Source organism: Peromyscus eremicus, chromosome 23 (assembly GCF_949786415.1).
Source record: "Peromyscus eremicus chromosome 23, PerEre_H2_v1, whole genome shotgun sequence".
Classification (NCBI taxonomy): Eukaryota; Metazoa; Chordata; class Mammalia; order Rodentia; family Cricetidae; genus Peromyscus; species Peromyscus eremicus.
The window spans coordinates 27,189,037-27,213,872 of record NC_081438.1 but is presented as its reverse complement, the minus strand read 5'-3'; the positions used below and the strand labels follow the sequence as shown (position 1 = coordinate 27,213,872).

The window sequence follows — 24,836 nt, the reverse complement described above, 5'->3', positions numbered from 1 at the left end:
CCACCTCAGCTAATGAGTCACAGCTCCTACTTGGCCTCCTCAGCCCACCTTGACCCTCATCCTTCCCCAACCTTGCTCAGAGCCCATGTGACTTCCGGACAACCCTGGGAAGTATCATTGTCCAAGGCTCTCAGCAGGGCACAGGCAGCGGGACCAACATTCTTCCCAGCAGATAAATCTCTTGCGGCAGCCCAATGGGGCATCCTCAGAACCACAGCTTCCAAGCCTGGTGTATGTCACATTCTTGCCACCACAGCACACAAGAGATCAAGCACTTCTCTGGCAGAAGGACCAGGTAGTTCAAGGTCGTCTGTGGTGATATACTGTGTACCCTAATAAACTTGTCTTGAGGATCAGAGGACAGAGCCAGCCACTAGATTAGACATAGAGGTCAGGCAGTGGTGGCACACACACTTTTAATCCTGTCACTCGGGAGGCAGAGATCCGTGTGGATCTCTGTGAGTTCAAGGCCACACTGGGCTACATGAGATTGATCCAGTATAGGAGAAAAACAGAGCCAGGCAGTGGTGGCACACACCTTTAGTCCCAGCACTTGAGATCTCATGCCTTTGCTTGGGAAGCACACAGGCCTTTAATTCCAAGAAGTAATATGGCGGGACAGAGAAAGGTATATAAGGAGTGAGGCAATAGGAACTCACTCTCTCTAGGCTGAGGATTTCGTAGAGGTAAGAACTAGTGGCTGCTGCTCTGCTTCTCTGATCTTTCAGCTCTCATCCCGATATCTGGCTCTGGGTTTTTTTATGAAAAGACCATTTAAGATTCAAACAACAGTCATCTTCAAGCTGCACATTGAGTTTGACTCCAACCTGAGCTACATGTTGGCCTACTCACTAAAAGTGCCTGCCACGAAGCCCGATGACCTGAATCCGACCCCTGCAACCTACACCGTGGAAAGAGATAACCGATTCCTCCGAGTTGACATCCGGTCACACGCCCACCATGGCACGCACCCACTCACCCACATACACATGGTGCAAACAAGATAAGGAAGTGGAAATGTAATAGAAATAATTAGAAAGCGGGCAGCTGAGGATGTAGCTCGGCCGGGCAGAAGACCGTCTAGCATCCTAACATACACAAAGAAGGGAGGCCAGATGGGACTCTCACAGACAAAAGGAAAGCTGGAGAGCCTGATGAGCAATGAAAGCACTTGACTCCCAGCACCCACACTGGGTGGTTCACACCTGCCTGTAACTCCAGCTCTAGGGGATCCAACGCTCTTTTCTAGTACCGCCCCCCAACACACACACACACACACACACACACACACACACACACACACACACACGGACATCCTTAGCTAGAGGGCCTTGGATGAGTTCCTAGACCACCCTATCGTATGGAATTGCTAGGGAGAAAAGCCAGGGCTGCTACCCAGTGGACATATATGGTGCCCATGAATGGATGCTGTTGCTATGGTTACTGGCCAGGCAGAACAGTTAAAGGCAATTCAGCTCCTAGGAGGGGGGGGTATACGGATATAAGGACAGGACCTGTCCATCTATGACATATGCAAAAAAGAGACCTAGGAGCTACTCTCAAGCCTAACTGGGTCCCCCACTCAGTGGGTGTTTCTCTCTACCCCACCCCAAACTCCTCTTACTGCCTCTCCCATTCATGAACACAAACTCCATCTACTCAGAAACATCCGATATTTATTTCTCAATATTTAGATAATTTTTTTTTCTTTCTACAAATTGAACAAACACGGAAGGGGAGTATGTTCGACCCCAGGCCTGGTCTTGGGCTTCGGATGAGAGGTGACAGTATGGCCTCCTCACCAGCAACTCTGGCCTGATGGCTCTTCAACCCCTCCTGCCAACCTTCTTTAAGAGTGAGTGGGGACTTTCTAAGGATCTGGGGCTCCCCTGCCTAGAGGGGACTTCGGGCATCCGGTTTGAGGCCCTGCACGGGATCCGAGGGGCGGGATATGTAGGACGCGTGGGACCGCACACGGCGACGCCTGCGCCTCTCCTGCCTGCGGGCCAGCCCTCTGAGTTGTTTGCGGATGACCCAGAGTACCAGGTACACTTCCCGTAGCATCTCAGCCTCTGGCGTCTCCAAGGCCGTCCGGGTCCTTAGTCGAGAGGAAACTGAGGCAGAACTCACAGAAGACTGTAAAAGAAAGAGATGTGGGGACGTCAAGGGAGGGTAGAGGGACCAGCAAATAAACAGCAAAGGCTTCGACTTTTTTTCCTCCTCCATCGGATTAGCTCAGGCACCGCCTCCTCCAGGAAGGTCTCTCAGCTTGTACCCTTCCGTGTGCCTGTGTTCCACGTTTCTTTTATTTTCTTTCTTTTCTTCCTTCCTCCCAACCCCCCCCCCCTTCTTTCCCTTCCTCCTTTTCCTCTTTTCATTTAGAGGTAGGAGCTCATGTATTCCGGTCCACACCTGAAATTGCTGTGTAGCCAAGGGTGGCCTTGAATTTCCAATCCTTCTGCCTGTACCTCAACCTCCCTGTGGTGCTGGGGATGGAACCCAGAGTCGCATGCGAGGCAAGCATGCTAAGGACTAAGCCACATATCCAGTCCTGTGTTGGTTTTTGACAGTCTCTCATAGCCCAAGCTGGCTTTGAACTCATGATCCTCCTGCCTCAGCCTCCGAGTGCTGAGATTTCAGGCACGCACCTTTAGTTCAGCCGCGTTTTCTCTTTTCTTATTCTCTTTCCTCTCACTCACATTCTCCCCCTTCCCTCTCTTCCTTCATCCATTTTTTTCCGCTTTCTGTTTTGTTTGCTTTTTGAGACAAAGTCTCACATTGTTTATCTAGGCTGGCCTAGAACTCACTTTAGAGCCCAAAGCTGGCCCCAGACTTGAAGCAGTCCTCCTGCCTCCACTTCCCAAATGGTGGAATTACAGATGTGAGCCACCTGGCCTCGTTGTTTCTTTTCTAAATTAAACTTTAAATGCTTATACATTGGAATGCAATATATATATATATACATATATATACATATATATATGTATGTATACCCTTTACCTATTTTTTTTTAGTAGGAAAAATTTGCAAGACATAGGGGCAGAGGAAATAGCTTAGTGGGTAAAGTATTTGCTATGCACACATCAGGGCCCGAGCACTGATCCCTAAGCATTGCATAGTAAGCTGAGCACGACATTGTCTGCCTGCAACCCCAGTTCTGGAGAGAAGGACATGAGTGGACCATGAGGGGGCTCGCTGGCCAGCCATTGTACGGGAAATCGCAAGCTCCAGATTCAGTGAGAGGTGCTGTCTCCAAAACTACGGTGGAAGCCAGATGTGGCAGTAGTGCGCAGGGTCCTAGCACCTGGGAGGCAGAGGAAGGTAGGTATGAGTTTGAAGCCAGCCTGGTCTGGTCTACACAGAGGGTTCCAGGCCAGCCAGGGACATAGTGAGATGCTGTCTTAAAAAAAAAAAAAAGGCAGAGTAATAGAGGAAAATACCCAAAGTTGATCTTTGGGCTCCACACAGGTTAGTGCACCTGCACACGTACAAGGGCACACTTGCTCCCTCGTGCAAGCACACCAGCACACAACAGCAGCAGCAGCAATTATATTACAGATGGGAGAGGGCTGGGGTAACATACAATCAAGGTGCTGTGCTATGTATGTATGAAAATGTCAAAGTTATGAAACCTGTTATTTGCATGCTAGCTTAAATAAATAATTTTTACTATATTCGTATTTATATTTAGTTATATCTGATTTTGTTCAGATATCCCATGCTCGGTGAGACCCTAGTTTGTTTTTCTTTACTTTTTTTTTTTTTTTTTTAAGATTTGTGTTAGCCAGACTTAGTGGCATACACTTTTAATCCCAGCACTCCGGAAGCAGAGGCAGGGGGAATCTCTGTGAGTTCAAGGCCAGCCTGGTCTACAGAGTGAGTTCCAAAACAGCTAGAGCTACATAGGGAGACGTTGTCTTGAACAAAACAAACAAAACAAAACAAAAAATTGTGTGATTATCATTTGGGGAGAAGGGGCGTATGAGCATATGGCTGTAGTGCCCACAGTGGCCAGAAGAGGGCAGTGGATCCCCTGGAGTTACTGGTGGTTGTAAACTGCTCTACGTGGATGCTGGGAACCAAACTGGAATCCCGTGAAAAAGGAGTGGTACACTCCTTTAAAAAAAAAAAAAGAAAGAAAGAAAGAAAGAAAAACTTTTCAAAAACAATCATTTGTTTTATTCTATGTGTATGAGCATTTGCCTATATATATGCATGTGTACCACATACCTGCCTGGTACCTGATAAAGTCCCACAAGAAGGCACCAAATCCTCTGGAACTGGAGTTACAGACAGTTGTGAGCCACCATGCGGGTGCTGGGAATCAAACCCAGGTCCTCTAGAAGATCAGGCAGTGCTCTTAACTGCTGAGCCGTCTCTCCAGCCCACAGACATCCCTGGTGTCACTTGTATTTCTTTGTGTGTGTGTTGTTACGTGTATGCATGCATGCCTGCTTAATTCGACAAAATTTTATCACATATGCAGAATTGTGTATCTAATAACCGAAATCAAGAGCATCACAGGAATTACTAACTAAATTATCCTTTTATTGTGAAAGCAATCTCAAATCAATGAGTCCCTTCCCTGTCACTGTCTCCTCCCTCACAACCCCCGACAGGGATTAAATCTGAGGCCTCACACATGCAACCCCTCCTGACCTGCATCACTAAACCACCATGATGTCCTGAATTTCTGTATTTTATTTGTTTGGTTGGTTGGTTGGTTGGTTTTGGTTTTTCAAGACAGGTTTTCTCTGTATAGCCCTGGTTGTCCTGGAACTCGCTCTGTAGACCAGGCTGGACTCAAACCCACAGAGATCCACCTGCCTCTGCCTCCTGTGTCCTGGGATTAAAGGTGTGTGCCACCAACGCCCGGCTATATTTTATTTTAATAATGGTAAACTAGGGGCTCTACTCACTTGTTAGAATGCTTGTGTAACAAACACCAAACCCTAGGTTCCATCTCCAGGACCTCATAAACTGGGTGTGGTGGTACACACCCATCATCCCAGGACTTGGGTGTAGGTGACACCAAGAGGATCAGGAATTCAAAGCTATAGTAAACTACATGGTAACTTTGAGACCAGCCTGCAGGAGACCCTATCTCAAAAAAAACTTAAAAATACAAAATGATTTTATCATTCCTGCTTAAATATCTTCAGGGCTCTTGTTCTAGGGCCAAATTCAAATTCCACAACCTGGCCATCTATCCTGCCATCTACAAGTAGGTCCTTGGCTCAAGGATCACTGCCTCCTCTCCCATAACATAGGCAAGTCTCACCGCTACCCCCACACCCCCACACCTCTATCCTACACCCTCACCAACACTTGCTGTTCTCTCTTCCTGGAACAGCCACACACACACACACACACACACACACACACACACAACTTCTTCCACTTCCCCTTAATTTTCACCAAGCCAAGAAACCTCCATCAGGCCTCAGTTTCCCCATCTCTTCATCTATGGAAGCAGTCTTTGATGCCCCATGCCCAGTTCTTCATAGGATCCCCTCCTTTGGTAGCCAAGTTCTCCCTACCTGCAATATCACTCCCCATAGGATATGAAACCATGACCTGTGAGACCCTGCCTGTGTGTGGCCTCCCTGGTCTGGGTAAGCCTTGCTCACCATTGTCTTCTGAGTGCTTCTCAATAGAAGAGGCACCGCAGTGACTGAACAAGGGGGTGGAGGGAGCTGGAGACGGAGCTCGGCTGGTAGAGCACTTGCCCAGCATGCATGAGGTCCTGGGTAGTACTTGCCAGTAATCCCAACACTGAGGAGATGAGGCAGGAGGATGAGGAGTTCAAGGCCAGGAAGACAGCTCAGTTGGTGAAGTGTTTGCTGTGTAAGCCTGAGGACTCAAGTTCAGACCCTCAAAACCTAAAAACAAGGGACTGCAGCACGTGTATCTGTAACCATGGCGCTCCTACAGTGAAAGGGGGGACACAGGAGAGTCCCCAGAAACTCTCGGGACAGGTAGACTGTCATCTACAATAAGACCTGAGACAAGAGACCCTGTGGAGGGGCTGGAGAAATGGCTCAGTGGTTAAGAACATGGGCTGCTCTTGCAGAGGACTGGGGTTCAGTTCCCAGCACTCACAGTGAGAGGCTCACAACTGCCTGTAACTCCAGCTTCAAGGAACCTAACTCTCTTTCCTGGCCTCCATGGGCACCTGCATACACATGGCAGGCATATACATAAATAAAAATAAAATAAACTGGAAAAGACTGATGCCCAAGGTTATCCCCTGATCTCCACATACATGCTATGGCACGGGTTTGGCTATCCTCATACACTAAGAAGAGTTTTTTAAAAAGAAAAAGGGAAAGGAATTCAGGGATTAGGGCTTAGTGATGCACACCTTTAATCCTAGCACGTGGAAGGCAGAGGTAAGAGGATCTCTGTGAGTTCGAGGCCAGCCAGGGTACAAGGTGACAACCTGTCTCAAAAAAACTAAAATAAATGAACAGAATCAAAATCTGGCAGCTAGAGAGATGGCTTAGCAGTTATGAACATTTGCTCTTCTTGCAGAGAACCCAGCACCCATATCAGGCAGTTCACAGCCACCTGTAACTCCAGGTTCTAGGAGTTGACAACCTTTCACGGCCTCTTTCACACAACTACACATCCGTAGTGCACAGCCAGACAAGTACATGTGTGTACACATAAACAACATCTTAAAAGATAATCAGAAATAAATTTAAACAGGAACTTCTGGCTATTCTCAGCTACATAGCAAGTTCAAGGCAAGCCTGGGCTACATAAGACCCTGTCTCAAAAAAAAAAAAAAAAAATAGCCGGGCGGTGGTGGCAGCGCACGCCTTTAATCCCAGCACTCGGGAGGCAGAGCCAGGCGGATCTCTGTGAGTTCGAGGCCAGCCTGGGCTACCAAGTGAGTTCCAGGAAAGGCGCAAAGCTACACAGAGAAACCCTGTCTCGAAGAACCAAAAAAAAAAAAAAAATAGTGACGGAGGGAGGGACGGAGGGAGGGATGAGTCTCAGGGTAGGGGTGGAATGGTACTCACCTTCCACTTACACAGTCGCCAGCCAGACTGCAGCGCTGAGCACATCAACATGGAAACTGAGTGCACTACGGTCTGGGACAGCCGCATCAGGGAGCGACTCTTGTGACTCTGGAGAATCTCCAGAGTCTCACTCTCTCGGTGCACAACGGGTGGCACAGAGGGCCTTTCCTTGGCAGTGGCCAACACAGGGGGTTCAAGCCCCCCCGGGCACACATTCAGGTCAGAGACCTTGGACTCTTTGCGGGGCTTGACCAAATTTTTCACATCAAAGTCCGTGGAGGTCTTCTCCACTCCCTTCAATGGTTGTTTCTTGGGCTGCCTGGATATGTATGGCTTGGCTTTACGTTTCCAGGACAGGACCTAAGAAATAAGACACAGGGTGGGCTGGATAGCTCAGTGGGTGAGGACCCCTGCCAGGAGTGGGCCTGACCGCCTAAGGTGGGTCCTTGGCTCCTAGAGTGGAGGGAGGAAATCAATTCCCAAAAGTTGGCTGCTGACCTCCACACTCCATGATACGTGCAACCCCCTACACATCACAACAATAACAAAACAACAATAATAGAAACAAGACACAGAGTGGGAGAGAGCAGACCCTGCTGTAAACACAACGAAGCTAGGGATGACTGTCCTCCCTCCATTGTTCCCCAAAGCCCCTCCCCAGCCCTCTTAAACTCTCACTTCCTGTCCTGTCTGGTTTAGCCACAAGAGACCGAGCAGGAGGGCAAAGTCGTGAGGGTTGCTATGGCCCAGATGTCATGAACCAGAACGCCCATCTCCTGGCCGTGTTGGGTTTGTGGAACTCACCCAGCCGGTCATCTTTCGCCAAATTCGCCTAACCCATTTCAAGAGCCTCCCGACCATGGTCATCTCTCCAGACACAAGTCCGAAGTATGGTGCAAAGCCGGCATTTGGAGTGTAGACGGGAAAAGGCTATGGGCCAGTGGCCACCACCAGAGAGAATTCGTGGGTCCCGAGGAGCTTCAAGCACAGTAGGGAAGGAAGAAATCAGAAATCCAAAGGAAGTGTGCCCCCCAGTGGCTCATGCCAGGCCCTTCCTCCCCTCCCTGGGACAGGGAGAGGAGTCAAAGTGGATGAGAACTTAGAGTGAGGGAGTGTTCTAGATCATTGTGAGAGCCCCAAGGACCTTCCAAGACCTTCAGAGCCAATCACTGATGCCTTGTCCCTTCTGGCCCAAGATCCAGGATAATGAAGTCGACACCAATCAAGAGCCCAGATACACTGTCTGTGGATTTTGCTAGTCAGTCATGACAGCAGTACTTCAAGGTAAGTGTTATGGACAGTGAACACAAGATTCACAGTAACTGCATTTGAGGGGGCTGGAGAGATGGCTCCGCCGTTAAGAGTGCTCTTGCAATTCGATTTGGCTAATTCCTACATACTGAACATTTACGATGTTTCTTCATACATGGGTATTTCTCTTTACCTAAGCCCCCATTCCAGCCCTCCCCCCCCCCCAAGCCCCTATGCTCCATTCCCCTGGATAATTTTTGCTATGTTAGACGCCTGAAAAATGTTGGTGATGTGGGGGAACAGGATGAGAAAGCAGAGTGTGGGATGAGGACTCTGTATTCCAGATGGAGAAACCTGATTGTGTTACTACAGGAGGAGCAGCAGAGGAAAGAAGGAGATACCTAAGAGAGGTGTGAGGAGGAAATAAGAAAAAGGAAACTTGGCTTTCTCATCTGTTTGTTTCCATGACTAATTTATACACCTATACAATATCAGTGTCAGTTGCTACTGAGAATTTAGCTGGGCTGAGGCGGTCTGCTTGTGAAATTGGAAATTGTGCTGGTTATCTTTAAGCTTATCAGTCATTTGTCCCATCAGACACTTTACCAGTGTTCAGTCAAGGCTGAACAGATGATGTATTTGGATGTTGTCATTGTTCATCTACAGACTCAAATCATAATCATTTAAAAGTACCTTGGGAGTGTGTAGAGTGTAACTATAATAGCTTTATGATTCAGATGATTTTTTTTTTTGGTTTTCGAGACAGGATTTCTCTGTGCAGTTTTGGTGCCTGTCCTGGATCTCACTCTGTAGACCAGGCTGGTCTCAAACTCACAGAGATCCACCCACCTCTGCCTCCCGAGAGCTGGGATTAAAGGCGTGCGGCGCCACCACCTGGCCCTGATGATGTTTTGTTTTGTTTTGTTTTGTTTAAGATGGATCTTCCAGTTAACAATCACAAAATTAAAACCAGTATTAAAAAAATAAAAGAAAAAAAAAAGAGCACTCTTGTTTTTCACTGGTCTTCCAGAGGACCAGGGCTCAATTCGCAGCAACCACATGCTAGTTTACAACCCTCTCTATCTCCTGTTCCAGGGAATCCAGCACCCGCTTCTGGCCTCTACGGGTACCATGCACTCACACGGTACAGACGTACATGCAAGCAAAACACCCATACACACAAAATAAAGATAAAATAAAAAACTGGGTTTGAAATAGGCATGGTGGTATATGCCCAGAATCCTAGCACTTGGGAGAGGAGGCAGGAAGAGTAAAGAGTTAAAAGCCAGTTTCAGCAGGTTAGGGTGATAGTTCTGTTAGTACAGGGGACCACACAAGCATGACAACTTGAGTTTGGGTCCCCAGCATCCTCTGGTGGGGCTGGTCTGTAACACTAGTGGGGAAGCAGAGACAAGAATCCTGGGGCTTCCCAGTCACTCTAGCTCAATCAGTTAGCACCAGGTCCAATGAAGACAGCCTATCTCAAAAAATACTGCGGGCCGGGCATGGTGGTGCATCCCTTTAATCCCAGCACTCGGGAGGCAGAGACAGGAAGACCTGTGAGTTCGAAGCCAGCCTGGTCTACAGAGTTCTTGGACAATCAGGGCTACACAGAGCAACAAACCCTGTCTCCAAAAAAGGAAAAAACAAAAACTATGGCCGGTGATTGAAAAAGACACGCAAGGTTTACTTCTGGCTCCACGTGCATGTGCACACACAGATTCAAATCAAAGTCGGCCTCGGCCACCTAGTGAGTTCAAGGCCACCACGGGCTAGGTGACACCCTAGTCACAACAACAAAAGACTGAGGTTACAGGGCTGGAGAGATGGCCCAGCAGTCAAGAGCACTGGCTGCTCTTCCAGAGGACCTGGATTCAATTCCCAGCATCAACATGGCAGCTCACAAGTGTCTGTAACTCCAGTTCCGGGGATCTGACACCCTCACACAGACACGCATGCACGCATGCACTCGAAAACACCCATGCACATTAAACAACTCTTTAAATAAAAAAAAAAAAGGTGAAAAAAGACTGAGGTTATGGCTCAGTGGGTGACGAGCTGAGTTGGGATCCCAAAGAACTCCCAGATGCGGCAGCACACACATTTGCAATGCCAGCGCTCACAGAAGGAAAGGAGGGGTGAGAGAGAACAGGGCAGCTAGCCTGGCATCCACGGCGGCCCACGAGAGAGACCCTGACTCCAACAAGGACAAAGGTGAAGACTGACACCCACGTTTATCCTCTCGTCTCCTCACAAAGACCACGTCACCCCCCCACCCCCTGCACACACGCACACACACCTGCACACACGCACACCTGCACACACACACCTGCACACACACACACCTGCACACGCGCGCGCACACACCCCTGCACTCACACACACCTGCGCACACGCACACACAGCTGCACACACAGCTGCGCACACACACACACACACACCTGTGCACACGCACACACACACCTGCACACACACACACCTGCACACACACACCTGCACACACACACACACACACACACACACACACACACACACACACAAAGGGCCAAAGCTCAGCACCGTGGTGAACACCCATAATCCATGCACACAGGAGCAGGCAGGCTTTCAAGATCATTCTCAACTATATGGTAAGTTTGAAGCCAGGCTGGTCTACAGACTGAGACCATTTCAACCACCACACCCTGACTCTAAAAGAAGACATGGGGTCCAATCTGGTTGGGCTGCCAAGGACTTAACGCCACAAGACATTCTCCCTCGAGGCTCCAACTGCCATTGCCTTTTTCTCCACCAGAGGGGGTCCTTCTCCTTGGCTGCCTCCATCTGACTGGGATAGAAGCCCAGGCTGGCCGGGAGGAGCCTGCTCACCCCTGGGCCGAGTCCTCATCCAGCCAGGGGTGGGGTGGAAGCCAAGGCGGCCTGCCAGGCCTGGCGAGAGCACCATGTGCCCAAAGAGCCTGGCCCACACCCAGCCTGAAGACAAGGGACCCATTCAGGGTTCTCTGCCCTGCCTCCAAGCAGCCACCCGGATCCAGCCCACAAGAGGGGACACACTGGGAAGCTAGGGGTGGATCCTCACACTCACCAAAGACTTCATTGTTATCCCCCCCTTCACACCGCCAACCACCAGCACGTGGGTAGACACCGCCCCCTACCTCTTTCCTGAGGCTAGCCTGCTAGGCCTTTCCAGGGACCAGGACCATCCCTGTACTGTTTTCAGCGGCCTTCTCCAGTGTGGACCTGGGATCTTCACGGGAACTCTGTGTGTATGTGTGTTTGTGTGTGTGTGTGTTTTTTTTGGGGGGGGTGCCCACATAGGTCTGGACACAAGCAACACCACACCAATCTCCATATTCAAGTTTCTTCAGATTTTTTTTAATTATAATTATTATTTTAATAACAACCTGAATCCCAGAAGTTGAAGATACTGTCCATACACCCTCCCCTGGACAGAGGAGAGGTGGTGCTTGGAGGGGACAGGGTGGGGTGGGGGTGGGGCCTGCCAGGGAACCTCCAAATCTTTCCAGGCCATCTATTGCTGGGGGGAGGGGGGTCCCCAGAACACTGACACCCAGGGAAGGAGGTGGTGCTGGATTCTTCCATGGATGAGGAGCTCCAGACAAGCACCCAATCCTGGGTTTTCCCTCTTCCCGAAAGGCCTGGGGACTCTGGGGAGACCAGGTGGGAAGGGACAGGCCAACAGGGAGCCTTCAACTCCCATCCCTGGGTGCTGGGGTTGGGTGCGGGCATTAAAGCTACACAGAAGAAGGGGGCGGGCGGCTGGCCCAAGGCCCAGCAGCCAGTGGCAGCCCCCCCCTCCAAAGGCACATTGTGAGGGAAAGGAGGCTCAGACGGAAGGCCCATTGGGTGCAGAGGGCCCGAGCCGTGGAAGCCCCGAGGATGGCAGCTGGGCCAGCTGCTCCGGGCTGGCCAGGGCACGTAGCAATCCGTTTTCCTGCTCCAGCGCAGCATTCCGCTCCGCCAGGTCTCGGATCTGCTCCTTCAGTACCTCAACCTCTTCTCGCACGGCAAACATGAGGTGCGACTTCACCAAGTCCTGGGCCCCAGGGACAAACCAACCGTCAGGCCCTCCCAGGCCACCTCCAGGTGCCATCTCCTACCCAGGTACCTTCGGGGAGTCGTTATGAGACACCCAGCCCCCTGTGCCCAAAGGGGAGGAGAGAGAATAAAGGAGAAGCGGACAGGGAGAGCCCAAGGGTCAAAGGGTGAGAGACAGGACCAGACAGGGATGGAGCACAGAGGTTAAGGAGGCCAAAAGCTGATGAAGGAGAGATGGAGCGGGACAACGGGAGTTTGTGTTCCCGAGTAATGGGAGAAGGGAGATGGACAGACGGACTGCTCGAGGGCCTCCTGGGACCAAAATGTCTTTTCTTACCATGGCTTGTTCAATCTTGTTGTCAATGCCAACCAGACTTCCGGAACCACTGGAGAAGACACGGAGAGGTACAAGTTGAGGAGGAGGAGCCCCAAGTCAGCTCTGCTACTGCCTTCTAGGTGCTCCTTGCTCTGAAAGCCCAGCCTACACCCCACCCCGTGCCCAAGGTACCTGTGACAGTAGAGGATCAGGGGGAGGAGGCTTTTGTCCATCCCCCGGCGGGGTGAAGGTCGCTGCCCAGGTCCCCCCAGGCCCTGGTGGGAAGGAGGTCCCAATGCCCCTCGGATGGGGGATGACCCCCGTGGGGAGTTCGGGGAAGACACGCAGCCCCTTTTCCGGGGTGCCCCTGGCGCCATCCCCACCACCCGCGTCTCATACGATGATACCAAGGACTTCACAGAGACCCCTGGCTGGGACATTCCTGAGGTAAGGATCATCAGCATCCACTCCCAACCAAAGGGCTGTCAGAGGGAGTGCCTGGGGGGCTCAGAGCCCCCCGGGGCAAAGTAGAGTTCTGTGGATGCCAGGCAGGCAGGGAGGAGTCAGGACCCACCAAGTGCTGGCCTGAGAGATATACACCCTGCCCTCCCCCTCAGGGCAAGGCGCAGCTGCTATTGGTTCCTCAGGGACACGGGGACCCCCTCCCTTGGCTCCACAGTGGGCGGGAATTCCCAGACACACATGGTCTGTGCCAGTGTCCCCTTCCACCCTGGCACCACTCCCAGGTTGGAGGGGAAGGGGAGGCGAAGTCAGCTGGTAAGCCCCGGGTGGGGGAGGGGCTATAGGGCAAGAAGGCTGGCACGGGGAGGGCTTGAAGGTGACAGCCTAGGAGGCCTGTCCCCGACCTATGCCTGCCTTTCTGCGCGGTCTGGATTAACCATAGCCTCCCTCGGGGAAAGGGAACAGACGAGGGGAGAGTGGGGGTGGGGTGGGGGCGGGGACAGATGTATTTATGAGCACACCCCACCAAGTCCAAAATGTATACATTTTATACAAGGGCCACCTAGGACAGAGGGTCCCCCAGTTCCTTCAGTGGCGGAGAGAATGAGGGATGGTTTCCATAGCAACAGAAACATTTCCCACCCCACCCCACCCCCATGCTAGGAAGCCTGTAAATCAATGCCGGACTGTATAGGACCTGAGGGTTGTATGTGGAGGTCTTGGAATGGGTCAGGGCTTAAGGAAAAAAAAAAAAAAAAGGTGAGGGCGGACATGGGACACGGGATAGAACAGACGTAATCCGTAGTTTTAAGGCCTGGCTGCAGTTTGTCCAGTGGCCACCAGAGGGCACCTCATGCCTGGCTCAAAGGCCCCAGGGCTCAGGCTCCTGATTGGCATCAGGATTGAATGTCTGGTTCACTCAAGCCCCTCTGGTCACTCAAGACTTTCTAGGGTCCCCTTGCCCCGCCCCGGCCTCCAATGTCTCTTTGGCCACCAGAGAGGGGAAGGCAGGCTCTTGTTTCGGTTACCCAAGCCTCCTTTCTGCTTCCCGTGAGACTCGGGGGTCTCCAGCCCCGTTCCCTCCCAGAACCAGGGTGCCACTTTGCTCCAATCACAGATCGCCGGCTCCCCTGTAGCCCCTCCCACACTGGCTGTCAGCTCCAACCTGCTTTCCTACAGGGGGATCTGTACTAAGTCCAAGGTGACCCTTGCACGAGGCCCGGCTGTCAGAAAGGGAGCTGGGAATTTTCCATTTCCTGGCCAAGCTCTGAGTGCAGGAGGTGCTGACAGGTAGGACAGCCAGGGCTGACCAGGGTAGAAGAGCAGAGTATTAGTGACTAAGGACACCTGGAGCCCCCAAAGGCACAGAGGACATGTGTAAGAACGGAGGTGGAGGGGCGGAGGGGTTAGATACGAGAGGGTTCATGGGTAAAGGCTCTTGCCACCAACCCTGACAACCTGAGTTCCATTCCCAGAACCTACATGGTGGAAAGCAAGAACAGACTTCCCCAAGCTGTCCTCTTGATCTCCACAAGCCTGCCGGACTGCACCTGGACACACACGAGTGTGCATGCATACATACTCACAAGTGCGCGCGCACACACGCGCACACACACACACACACACACACACACACACACACACACACACAGAGGGCCAACTAGCCAGTGTCAAATCTGTTTTCAAGCCACAGGGATACAGAAGTAAAAACCCAACACCCTTCCTCCAACACAGAGACACCAAAGATGGACAGACGGACCAGAATAGACGTGTCAGCCCTGCCTGGCGGACACTCAGGCCGAGATGCCAAGTTAAATCTTCTACCCTTGCCAGAAACAAAGGAATAATACAACCACCAGCATTTGTTGGCTGACTGATGGCTGCCTTTTGTGTGTCCAGCTCAGGAGTTTGTGAAAGCACTTCCCCTACGCCATTCTAGCCCTAACAACTTGAAGGGATGTGGGCAAGCCAAGCCTTCGCCTTGATCAGCTGAGTGAGGGGCTGGTACACTGGACTTCTTGGGCAAGGCTGGGAACAGGTATGGTAAGTGTCACAAGTCCCCACACAACTCTGTGTGGACGAGGACGAAACAGCCCCTTTCCCACGACACTTACCACCATCGGTCCCCCCAACTGTCACAATTTCCAACACAGGCCAGGGATGGCTGCATGTGGAAATGGCGCCCCCTGGGGGTTGCTCAGTGCACTACCTAACTGAATTAGACAGCAACCTTGCAGGAAGGACCCTTGGGTCGAGGGCATCTCTAGAGGCTGGACTCTGCCTCGGAAGGTCAAGTACGACAGCTCGAATACGAGGATCAGAGGATGACGAGTCTGTCAAGAGTTGGGGACGTCCAGATCCTGGGGATATTGGCCGGCTTGGCTCCCCACGTATGCTCTGGGAGCATTCAGAGAGGCTGGGCCCGAGGCCAAGAAAGTGGTATCCAGCAATCCTGTCTACACTCTCTCCCAGACCTGATTCTGTGGTGCCTTTGGGGGTGGGCAGGGCAGGTGTGGGCCAGGGAGGGGGAGGGGCTGGCTTCCTGCCCCGGTTTTTGAGCTGCCCCTGCCTGTCTTAGCAAAAGGACATGGTAAGGACCACTGCCACCTCCTGCTCTCTTGGGACACACGCATTCCAACAGGAGAGCGTGTGGCTTTAGGGTGAGACCCAGGCTCACTGACTGAGTGACCCTGGACAGCTTTCTTTTCTCTAGAGTCTCATGGGACTGCTTTTACAATTCATGAGGTAAGCGTGTAGAGGGGTCATCCAGATGCTCAGTGGGTAAAGGCACTTCCCACAGAGCATAATGACCCGAGCTGGGACATCAGGAGCTACAGAGTGGGAGGAGAAAACAGACTCCCACAAGCTGTTCTCTGACCTTTGACCTCTACCCCCACACAGTGGCACACATACACGCCAACGTGTAAGTTACACACACACACACTCACAGATACATGAAAAAAACTTTAACTTAGCAATGGCTCTCAGTGGGTAAAATGTTTGTGCCATAAGCAAAAGGACCCAAGTTCGAGCCCCAGAACCCAAGTAAAAAAAAACAAAAACCAGGAGTAGTGGTACATGTTTATACTCCCAACTCTGGGGTGACAAGAGACAGGAGAATCCATAGGTCTCGCTTGTCAGCCGAACTGGCTGGTTCAACGGGCCCCAAGCCAATGAGACGTGCATGACACACACACACACACACACACACACACACACACACACACACACGCACACAGGAAGGTCGATAGCTCCTGAGTTGTAATAATCAGTCGGCCCATGTACACGCCCCCACACGTGCACACTCACACGCACACAAATGAACACACGAACACAAGAATGCGAACTGCGCTGGAGAGGGCCTGGTGGGGCGTGTCTGTCATCTCAGCCTCTAGGAGGCTGGGGTAAGAGGATGGCAAGTTCAAGGCCTGCCTGGGCAACTTAGCGAGTCTGTCTAAAAGTAAAAAAAACAAAACACAAGGAAAGGGGGTCGAGGTGGGGCTCTGGTGTGTAGCTCAGTGGCAGTTTGTGCTCACACGGCGACTGTGAGGCCCTCCATCTCCAGTACCACAAAAAACTAAAAGCAAAAGAAGAATAAAACAAAAAAAAAAACAAAAAACAAAAACAAAAAACAAGCACTGGACCCAAAGGAAAGCATTAGACACAATTATGCGGCTTTGGGGCTGGAGAGATGGCTCAGCAGTTAAGAGCACTGACTGCTCTTCCAGAGGACCCGGGTTCAATTCCCAGCACCCACACGGCAGCTCACAACTAACTGTAACTCCAAGATCTGACATCTCACACAGACATGCATGCAGGCGAAACACCAACGCACATAAAAATAAATAAATGTGGCTTTTCTGCCTAAAGCCTCTGGGACTCATTCCCTACACAGCCTTGAACCACACTAGCTAGGCATCTGCCCACTCATCCACCCTAACCAAGTATCTCCCACCCTCTATGGGATCACAGATCTTCCAACCGCAAACAGTCTGAATTCACCAGCACCCTATTAACCCGTCCCAGATCCAAGCACCGGGAAGGCACCCCCAGCTCAACATGGTACCCCAGCACTTAACACCACAACCCATTTTGGTCCCTCTCAAAAGGAAAAACTTCGCGCCACTGGGAACCTTGGTCTCCTTCTAGCTCTAGGAGACACATCCGACAGGTGAGGTGGGGTCTACCCACCCCATTCCTAGGGGGTAGAGGATGGCCCAACCCAAACCCGCTGGCCCAGCAGGGTGAGGCATGAGGGGCTGGGTTGGGCCAAAGCCCCAGAGCCTTGAAGGCTGGGAGCAACCGGTCAGACTAGGGCGTGCAGAGGAGGTGGGAAGGGGAGGGGGGGAGGGGACCTGTAAAAAGAATGGGGATTCTTCAACAGGTAGAACTCTCACGACCGAGAAAGCTGGAGGCTAGCTGAGAAAAGGGTAGAGGAGGGACATGGAGCCTTTTTGCCAGGGAACTTCCCAAATGGGGGGGTGGGGGGTGGGAAGTGCTGAGAATAGCATCTGGTGGGGGCAGGTGACTCTCTGGCCCTGGCTGACCTCACACCTCACACATTCCTGAGAGGCAGCTGGAAGGCAGCATAGAGGGTACCCTGCCCTGCCCTGCCCGGCCCAGCACCAGCCCCTTGTCCTCCAGCTCACATCTTTCTGGCCACCCCTTTCTCCTTTCCTTTACGGCCCCAACTCTCTCTCTAGGCCTCAGGCCTCCTCTTTTTTGTGGGCCTGGGTCTTAATTCCAGAGCGTGGTGGTAGCACCTAGGGGGAAGGTGGGGAGGAGAGATCTGCGTCCGAGACAGGTCTCCTGGAGACACCCACTCTTTTAGTCCCACTCATTTCCTTTCCAACAGGAAGTCCCTCCCTTCAGGGGCCTCCAACAGGAAGTCCCACCTCCTCTCTACAGCTCCCAGCTGTCTGACTTGGTCAACATTTCTACGCCTATTGAAAGCAAAAGTCTACCCACCATGCCACCAATGAGGCATCCACCCCTAGTAAGCAAGGCCAGTAGAAGTACCCCCCTCTCTGTGGTCCCTTTTTTGCCGCCAGGCATTGCTGTGGGAGGACTTGGTCACCATGCTCCTCCGAAGCCTATTGGTCACATCCGCTCACAGGGAAGAACTTTAAATCAATTCCTTCTTTCCTTCCCACCTCCGTTCTTTTTTTTTTTTTTTTTTTTTTTTGGACATAGTTTCATACATCCTAGGCTGAAGCAGGAGGACCACCATGGGTTGTTAGGTCATTAAGGATGACCTTGAACTTCTGATCTGATCTTCCTGCCTCCACCCCTACCCCAGGGCTGGCTGGGATTATAAAACATGGCACCACCAACCTGGTTTATGCAACTGAGATCCGCCTGCCTTTGCCTCCTGAGTGCTGGGATTAAAGGTGTGCATCACCACCGCCCACCTCTGGTTTGTTTGTTTTGGGGTTTTTTGTTTGTTTGTTTCAAGACAGGGTTTCTCTGTGTAGCTTTGGTGCCTGCCCTGGATCTCGCTCTGTAGACCAGGCTGGCCTGACCTGGAACTCACAGAGATCTGTCTGGCTCTGCCTCCAAAGTGCATGTGCCACTCATGCCTGGCTGAGGTTTTTTGTTTTTGAGACAGGGTACAGAACTGGCTGACCTAGAACTCAAATCTGTAGACCAGGCTGGCCTCAAACTCAGAGACTCACCCACCCCAATGACTGCGATTACTACTCTACCCTGCTCCAGGCTAGTTTCTAAACCCATGGTGATCCTCCTACTTCAGCCTCCCCAGTGCTGGGTTTACAGGATGGAGCTACCACACTCGGCTCCTCCCACCATGTTTTGAGGCGGAGTCTCCCTATACAGCCCAGGTTGGCCTTGAATTTGAAACCCTATTCCCGCCTTCTGAATTCCAGATCACAGCTGTGCACCCAGCCACTACACCAGGCAGGCAATGCTTTCTTGGTACTAGATAGTCTTGGGCCCTAAAGTAGTCTTGTGGATTAAGAGGATGGCATGTCACAATCCCACAGGGAGATGCCGATGGGGAAGGCACCAACTGCCTATTCACTCTATTTTTACTATTTTGAGAGAGGGTACGATACAGTCTATACTGGCCCCAAGGGAGTTTATGCAGCACTGGAACCCAAGGCCTTGTGCCCGCTAAACAAGAGCGCTACCCACTGAGCCACATCCCCAGCTGTCTCCCCTGCCCTCTTCCCATTTTCTATTTTTTTGTTGTTGTTCTGTTTTGTGAGACAGGGTCTCACTATGTAGCCCTGGCTGTTCTAGAACTCACTCTGTAGACCGGGCTGGACTTGAACTCTGAGGTTCACCGGCCTCGACCTCCTGAGTGCTGGGATTCAAGGCCTGTGCCGCCACCGCCCAGCCCCGTTTTCTATTCTCATCTCCAGTATATGCGCCAATGGATTTGATTCCTAAGGCTGGCAAATGACCTCTAGATCTGCAAGAGCTCTGAAATCCGACAACAATGACTCCCTTCTAACTCAAAAACTCTGACTTAACAGTCCTGGGCCAAGGAGTCCCACCCAGCTCTCTCCACAGAAAGGGAGTGGGTCCTAAGTGAATTTCACCCAGCAATTATACCCCTGCGAGGTCTCTGTTTAGTCCCTTCCCAAGTTCAGGCAGAGTCGTGCAGGTGTGACACCGGGGTCACCCTCCAGTCTCCCACAACACGGAAAGAGCCCGCCCACCTACCTATCGTCATCACTGTCCAGGTGACCACTGATGGCCAGCATGGACCGAGCCAGGCTGAGGCTCTGGGCCGCTGCGGCTCCAAAGGGGTCTGGAGACCTGTGGACCAGGCTGGCATCGAAGTAGAGGGCTGGTGAGTTGGGGCGAGAGTCGATCGGAGGCACCTGGAGGCAGAGGAGGAGCGGGTGAAGGATGGGGGGGACACAGTGCAGTTGGCAGGGTGCTTGTTTGGCACACACAATGGGTTTCATCCCCAGCACTGATAAAAAGGACTGAAATGGCATGTAGTTCAGTGTTGAGAGAGAAAGAGAGGGAGCCTGCCACCTTCCAACCTTAGCTAGGTGTCTGCCTCCCTTTCCACCACTCCCATCTCTCCCGAGCCCTAACACCCTCCCCGTCTTGCAGACTTGCTGGAAACAATGCGCAGGTCCTAGGGAAAGCGTGTGTGTGTGTGTGTGTGTGTGTGTGTGTGTGTGTGTGGTGGTGTTATGATGAGGTATGGGGGTTTTAAAAAAAGGGCTCCTTCTCGCCCTCAGCCAGGACTCCCAATGAGAGGACAATGTACTTTCGACAGTGAGTATGTTTTTTGAAATGAGGCCTCCCGTAGCTCAGGCTGGCCTCAAACTGACTATTTAGCCCAGGATCACCTTGAACTACTTGCTTCTTGGACTTCCTGTCTCCATCTCCCAAAGGCTGGAGCTTTAAGCAGGCACCACTCTGGGCATGCTTAGGCAAAGGCTACACTGAGCTACATCCTCGGAGATCCTCCCTCCCCAACCTTCTTTTCTGTGACAAGATCTCACTTTGTAGCCCCAGCTGACCCAGAACTTGCTATGTGGGCCAGGTTGGCCTTGAACTTGTCATCCTCCTTCCTGCCTCTGCCTCCCCCAGTTGTATGCCTTCTTAAAGGCACTCAAACGTCAGCTCCTTACAGAGACACTTCCTCGCTATTTACCAGTCCACGGAACAGTTTCTTTCTTTCTTTTTTTTTTTTTTTAATAGCATCTAGGACGATTTGAAAATTAAAGTACTTATTGTGTCTCCCCTGCTGGAAGGTGAATTTGTTCTGTGGCTGTCTGCAGAATGAATGAATCCTCAGAAACAGCTTCTCCACACCTCCCCTCTACCCTGGAGGTGGCCTCTTCTCTCAAACTTCTAAGACTAGAAATGCAGTTCAAAGATTCTCTCCTCTGCCTTTCTGGGGGGGGGGGGTATGAAAATGAGAGGGGTGGGGGGGGTCCCCGGGGTGTGGAGCTCTATAACCCACCAGGCAGCAGCTGGGGGCAGCTGCGAAGGGGCGGAGGTGTCAGGAACTGGACAAGAAGCCTCTGTGCGGGCCCCTGAGAGGCTCCACCTCAGGAAAGCCAAGGGAGAGTAGACGGCGGTTAGAGACATAGCACAGGAAAGGGGCACAGTTATCACTCACCCCTTGTCCTCCTCACCCTCCCTCGGCTCTTTTTTGAGACCACGGGACCGAATGAGAGTCAAACTCTGAGGCTGGGCAACAGCGGTGGTTACGGGCAGACAGGAAATGATCAGGGCAGATTGGGAGGAAGGAAGGGGGCTGGGGACACCGTGGGGAGAGACGCAGGGTCTACAAAGCCTAAGGGAGGCTCAGGCTGGCTTTACAAGTCGAGCACAGGGGGCCGCCAAGACGGCTGAGGGAATAGAGGGGCTTGCTGCCAAGTTCGGCAACCTGAGTTTGGCCTCACACGGCCAAACCTTCACGGTGTAAGGGCCGCTCTGACTCCCAAGTTGTCCTCTGGCCTCCCCCCCCCCCCCACACACACACACAGGCATGCATGTGCCCACACACGTTCACACATAAATTAAATAAATAAATGTAACGAAAGTAGGGCAAAGGGCCACTGACAGACTTGCCCTAGGAGAGTCTAGGGACAAGAACGAGGCAATGGCAGTTTATCCAGGGGACAGAAAAAAAACAAAAACAAAAAAACACACTTTAGAAAGATGGGAAATTTCGATAATGAAACGGGAAGCTGAAGGCCAGGAGAGGGTGGGAGAGGGTGGGAGAGCTGGTCCTAACCAGTTCTAACAGGGCTCGGGCTCAAGATATTTTTACACTGTGGTTTGAGCCCATGGCCAGGAAGGGACAGAACCTTCATCCTCACACCCCTACCTCCTCCTGGCAGCCAAGGTGTTATTTTCTCCACAGCAGAAACATCCAACTCTCCCATCCTAAGTACACACACACACACACACACACACACACACACACACACACACACACCAGGGAGCCAGGCATCCTGCCCCCAGCCCAGACTGCAGTCAGCTTCCTCTTTTGGAGACAGGAAGCAGAAACAGAGGATTTAACCCCTTCCCCCCTGCTTCCCCACCTCCCACCCCATGGTTTCTGAGGTCACCCCATCTGTCACTCCCAGAGAAGCCCAGGTACAGGGTACTGAGATGACTAAGCGTGATAGGTGCCTCCTCAACCCCAACGCCTCGGGGAAACTGCTTTGCAGTAAGGCAGAAAACGGAGCTGGCCTGGTGGCTGGTGGGAAGAATAAAGACCCAGAGGAATGCCTACCTTTTATGGCTGCCCCAAAACCCTGCCAGCTCCTCCCCTCCAGGGCCTAGCCAGCCACACAGCTGGAGCCTCCACCCTCATCACCTGGAGCCAGAGGAGGTAAAGGCTGAAGCGGGCAGGCCACATATGCCACAGGCGTTATGGAAACAGTCAAGGCCAAGGGCAACAATTTAAAGGCCACAAAGGGGGGGGGGGGTCGGAAGGAAGGAAGGAAGAAAGAGAGAGAGAAAGAAAGAAAGAGAAGGAAGAAAGGGAGGGAGGGAGGGATATAGAGGATAGAAGAAAGGGAGTCTGGGAAAGAAAAGGCTTTCAGTGTACAAATTGCTGAATGGGAAAAGGGACTTTATGCCCTATCCAGTAGGTGACAGAGGAGGTGGGAAGGACAAGATGGAAGTTGAAAGCAAGGACGCCCGGGATATAGGTCAGGCAACCCCTGGGTCCAGTAGGTCCCGCCCCCTTCCGTGGTCTCTCTGACCCTGGAGGCCATCTCTTACCTTCCCTGTCTCCTCTGGACCAACTAACTCCATCCTCAGGCGAACTGCTCCATCTCTTCTCCGTGACAGTGGAGGGGTTCCAGCTGCTGAACCCCCAGACTCCACTTCGACCCTCAGAGAGGGCAGGGGCTGAGCGCTATCTCCAGGCCCAGGCCCTGGGGGGCGTTGCTGGGGTGGAGAGGCTGACAGCGGGGGTGTCTCCACCTTGGCCTTGCCAGGCCCTGCCAGCTGGCCCAGCCCCCCTGTGAAGGAGCGGGCCTGTAGTCCAGGAGAAGTGGGGGGCGGGCGGAGCCAAGAGGTGGGGCCCTGAGACAGGCCTGGCTGTGGGATAGGGGTGCTTATGCCCAAGCTAGCCAGCTCCAACCTAGAATCCAATGATCTGCCTCCAGTGCCTCCTGAGGCCCCTCGAATTCCCTCCAGGAGCCGGCCGAAGCTTGGGGGCTCCAGGTCTCTCTCGTAAACATCCACACACGTCCACCGACCTCGACGATAAGGCTCTCCCAAGCCTTGGGGCAGCTTCACCACCCGGAAACGGGAGGCAGGGGCTCCAGGTGGCGGGGAGCCATTCCGGGGGGTGCCCCTGCCCCCTGGATCAGGGTTGGGTTCCCCATTGGGGAGGCGGGGCGGGGGCCCAGCGGGAGCCGGTGAGACAGGGGAATCCGAAGCCCCTGGGCTTCCTGGGCCCTCATAGTCCGTGGTGACGCTGGTGATCTGAAAACTACTTTTCTTCTTACCACCACTCATGGTCCCTGGGGCTCCCGACTAGGCTCGGGTGGGGGAGGGGCTGGGCTCCTGGAGAGGGGCTCAGGCACCTCTGGAACAAGGGGGCCACATGGCAGGGACATCGGGGCCCCTGGGGACGTCTGGGTCCGACATGGCAGGAGGGCCTTGTGGGAACTGGGGGTGCCTAGTTAGTGACTGGAGTACAGGGGAGGGGAGGTGACGGGAGGGGGGGCAGAGGCAGGTTTTTCCTGCTGCTGTCGCTGCTGAAACCCCAGAGCTGAGCTTGCAAACTGGAAAAAGAGAGAGACAGAGAGTGAGAGAGAGAGCGAGTCTGTGTGTGTGTGTGTGTGTGTGTGTGTGTGTACGTGAGCAAAAGAAAAAAAGCAGGGGCCAAACCACCTCCGGGGCTTCCTCTCGGGGGAGCCGACTGGGGGAGGAAAGAGAAAGCCACTAGAGACCCAGAGACAAGTACAGATGACAGACCAGAGCAGAGGGGACCGAATCCTGAGCACCCAGAACAGGAAGCAGCAGCTGGGACCCAAAGTTGGGCATTTCTAGCTTGAGATCCAAAAGTCGTCCTCAACACGGGTCTCCAGGGCCAGGGGCAAAGGGGTGAACCGGCTCCCCCCCTGAAAGGGCCACCCCGAGGCCTCTGCTGGGCCTCAAGCCCACCCCACCCCCATCCGGCTCCCCCATAGCTGGCTAGGCACTGCCCGCCAAGCCAAGCGCCCCGCCCAGCCCGGGAGTCCTACCTACCTCTCGGGCCTCGGCCGCCGAGCTGAGCTGGAGAGCGGACCTGGGGACTAAAGATGTCCTTTTTTTTTTTTTTTCCTTAGGGCCTCTTGGACCCCTGAGCAATGCAGGCCACGGCAGACGGCAATCAGGGGCTACCCAGTGCTCTCCGGCGTCTGCATCTCACTCTGCGAGGCATCTCCGTGGAAAGTTTGCAGCGGAGACGAGAAGAAACCGGCGGCGCTTCCACGGCGGAGCCCAGGCGCGGCCTCGGTTAACACTCCGCGGGTCTTCCCGGTGGCTGTGGGAGGGGGCGGCTCAGCCCCCCGCTGGCTCCAGGTCCCTCGAGTGGCTCCCTCCAGGCTCCTCCCACGTGGCCCCACTGGATGGAACTCTGGGCTCCTCGGCTCGGCTCCCTCTCCGTCTCCGTCTCGGCCTCTCTCTTTCTGGGCTGTTGACAACCCCCACACCAGGAAGTCCTGCCTTCTCGGGCCTGCTCACTGCTCCTCTCCTCCTCCTTCCCCTCTTCCTCCTCCCTC

The 24,836-nt window shown here is 52.9% G+C and overlaps 1 protein-coding gene and 1 long non-coding RNA gene across 11 annotated transcripts; one reads left to right on the top strand and one right to left on the bottom strand.

Annotated features, from left to right (window-relative positions):
* Nucleotides 1–1,656: 1,656 nt before the first annotated feature.
* On the bottom strand, nt 1,657–24,836 carry Tsc22d4 (TSC22 domain family member 4). 3 transcript variants are annotated; one of them, XM_059249903.1, is made up of 6 exons: nt 24,322–24,812; nt 22,843–23,855; nt 19,801–19,961; nt 12,673–12,721; nt 7,029–7,388; nt 1,657–2,136 (listed from the first exon to the last, which is right to left on the bottom strand). In XM_059249903.1, exons 2-6 carry the CDS (start codon nt 23,584–23,586, stop codon nt 1,894–1,896), a joined length of 1,557 nt encoding a protein of 518 aa, XP_059105886.1. In that variant the 5' UTR covers nt 23,587–23,855; nt 24,322–24,812; the 3' UTR covers nt 1,657–1,893. The 3 variants fall into 3 exon arrangements, with proteins under 3 accessions (XP_059105886.1, XP_059105885.1, XP_059105884.1); XM_059249901.1 differs by lacking the exons at nt 1,657–2,136; nt 7,029–7,388 and adding an exon at nt 11,630–12,333 and having other exon boundaries at nt 24,322–24,836; XM_059249902.1 differs by lacking the exons at nt 12,673–12,721; nt 19,801–19,961; nt 22,843–23,855; nt 24,322–24,812 and adding an exon at nt 7,833–8,135.
* Nucleotides 8,151–15,591, top strand: LOC131898681 (uncharacterized). Of its 8 annotated transcripts, none has more exons than XR_009375989.1 (5): nt 8,151–8,312; nt 12,241–12,401; nt 12,709–13,098; nt 14,293–14,403; nt 14,848–14,986. It is a non-coding gene; the product is annotated as an uncharacterized LOC131898681 (long non-coding RNA). The 8 variants fall into 8 exon arrangements; XR_009375985.1 differs by having other exon boundaries at nt 8,156–8,312; nt 12,262–12,401; XR_009375992.1 differs by lacking the exons at nt 14,293–14,403; nt 14,848–14,986 and adding exons at nt 15,013–15,151; nt 15,267–15,584 and having other exon boundaries at nt 8,159–8,312; nt 12,262–12,401; nt 12,709–12,791.

Bases quoted from the DNA above. Each gene is read 5' to 3' on its own strand.
- Tsc22d4 (XM_059249903.1), bottom strand. From the start codon at position 23,586: ATGAGTGGTGGTAAGAAGAAAAGTAGTTTTCAGATCACCAGCGTCACC. The intron at 12,722-19,800 runs GTAGGTGGGCGG...TGTCTTCTCCAG, and splicing joins CTGGACAGTGATGACGATAG to TGGTTCCGGAAGTCTGGTTG. The intron at 2,137-7,028 runs GTGAGTACCATT...TTTCTTTTACAG, and splicing joins GGCGACTGTGTAAGTGGAAG to TCTTCTGTGAGTTCTGCCTC.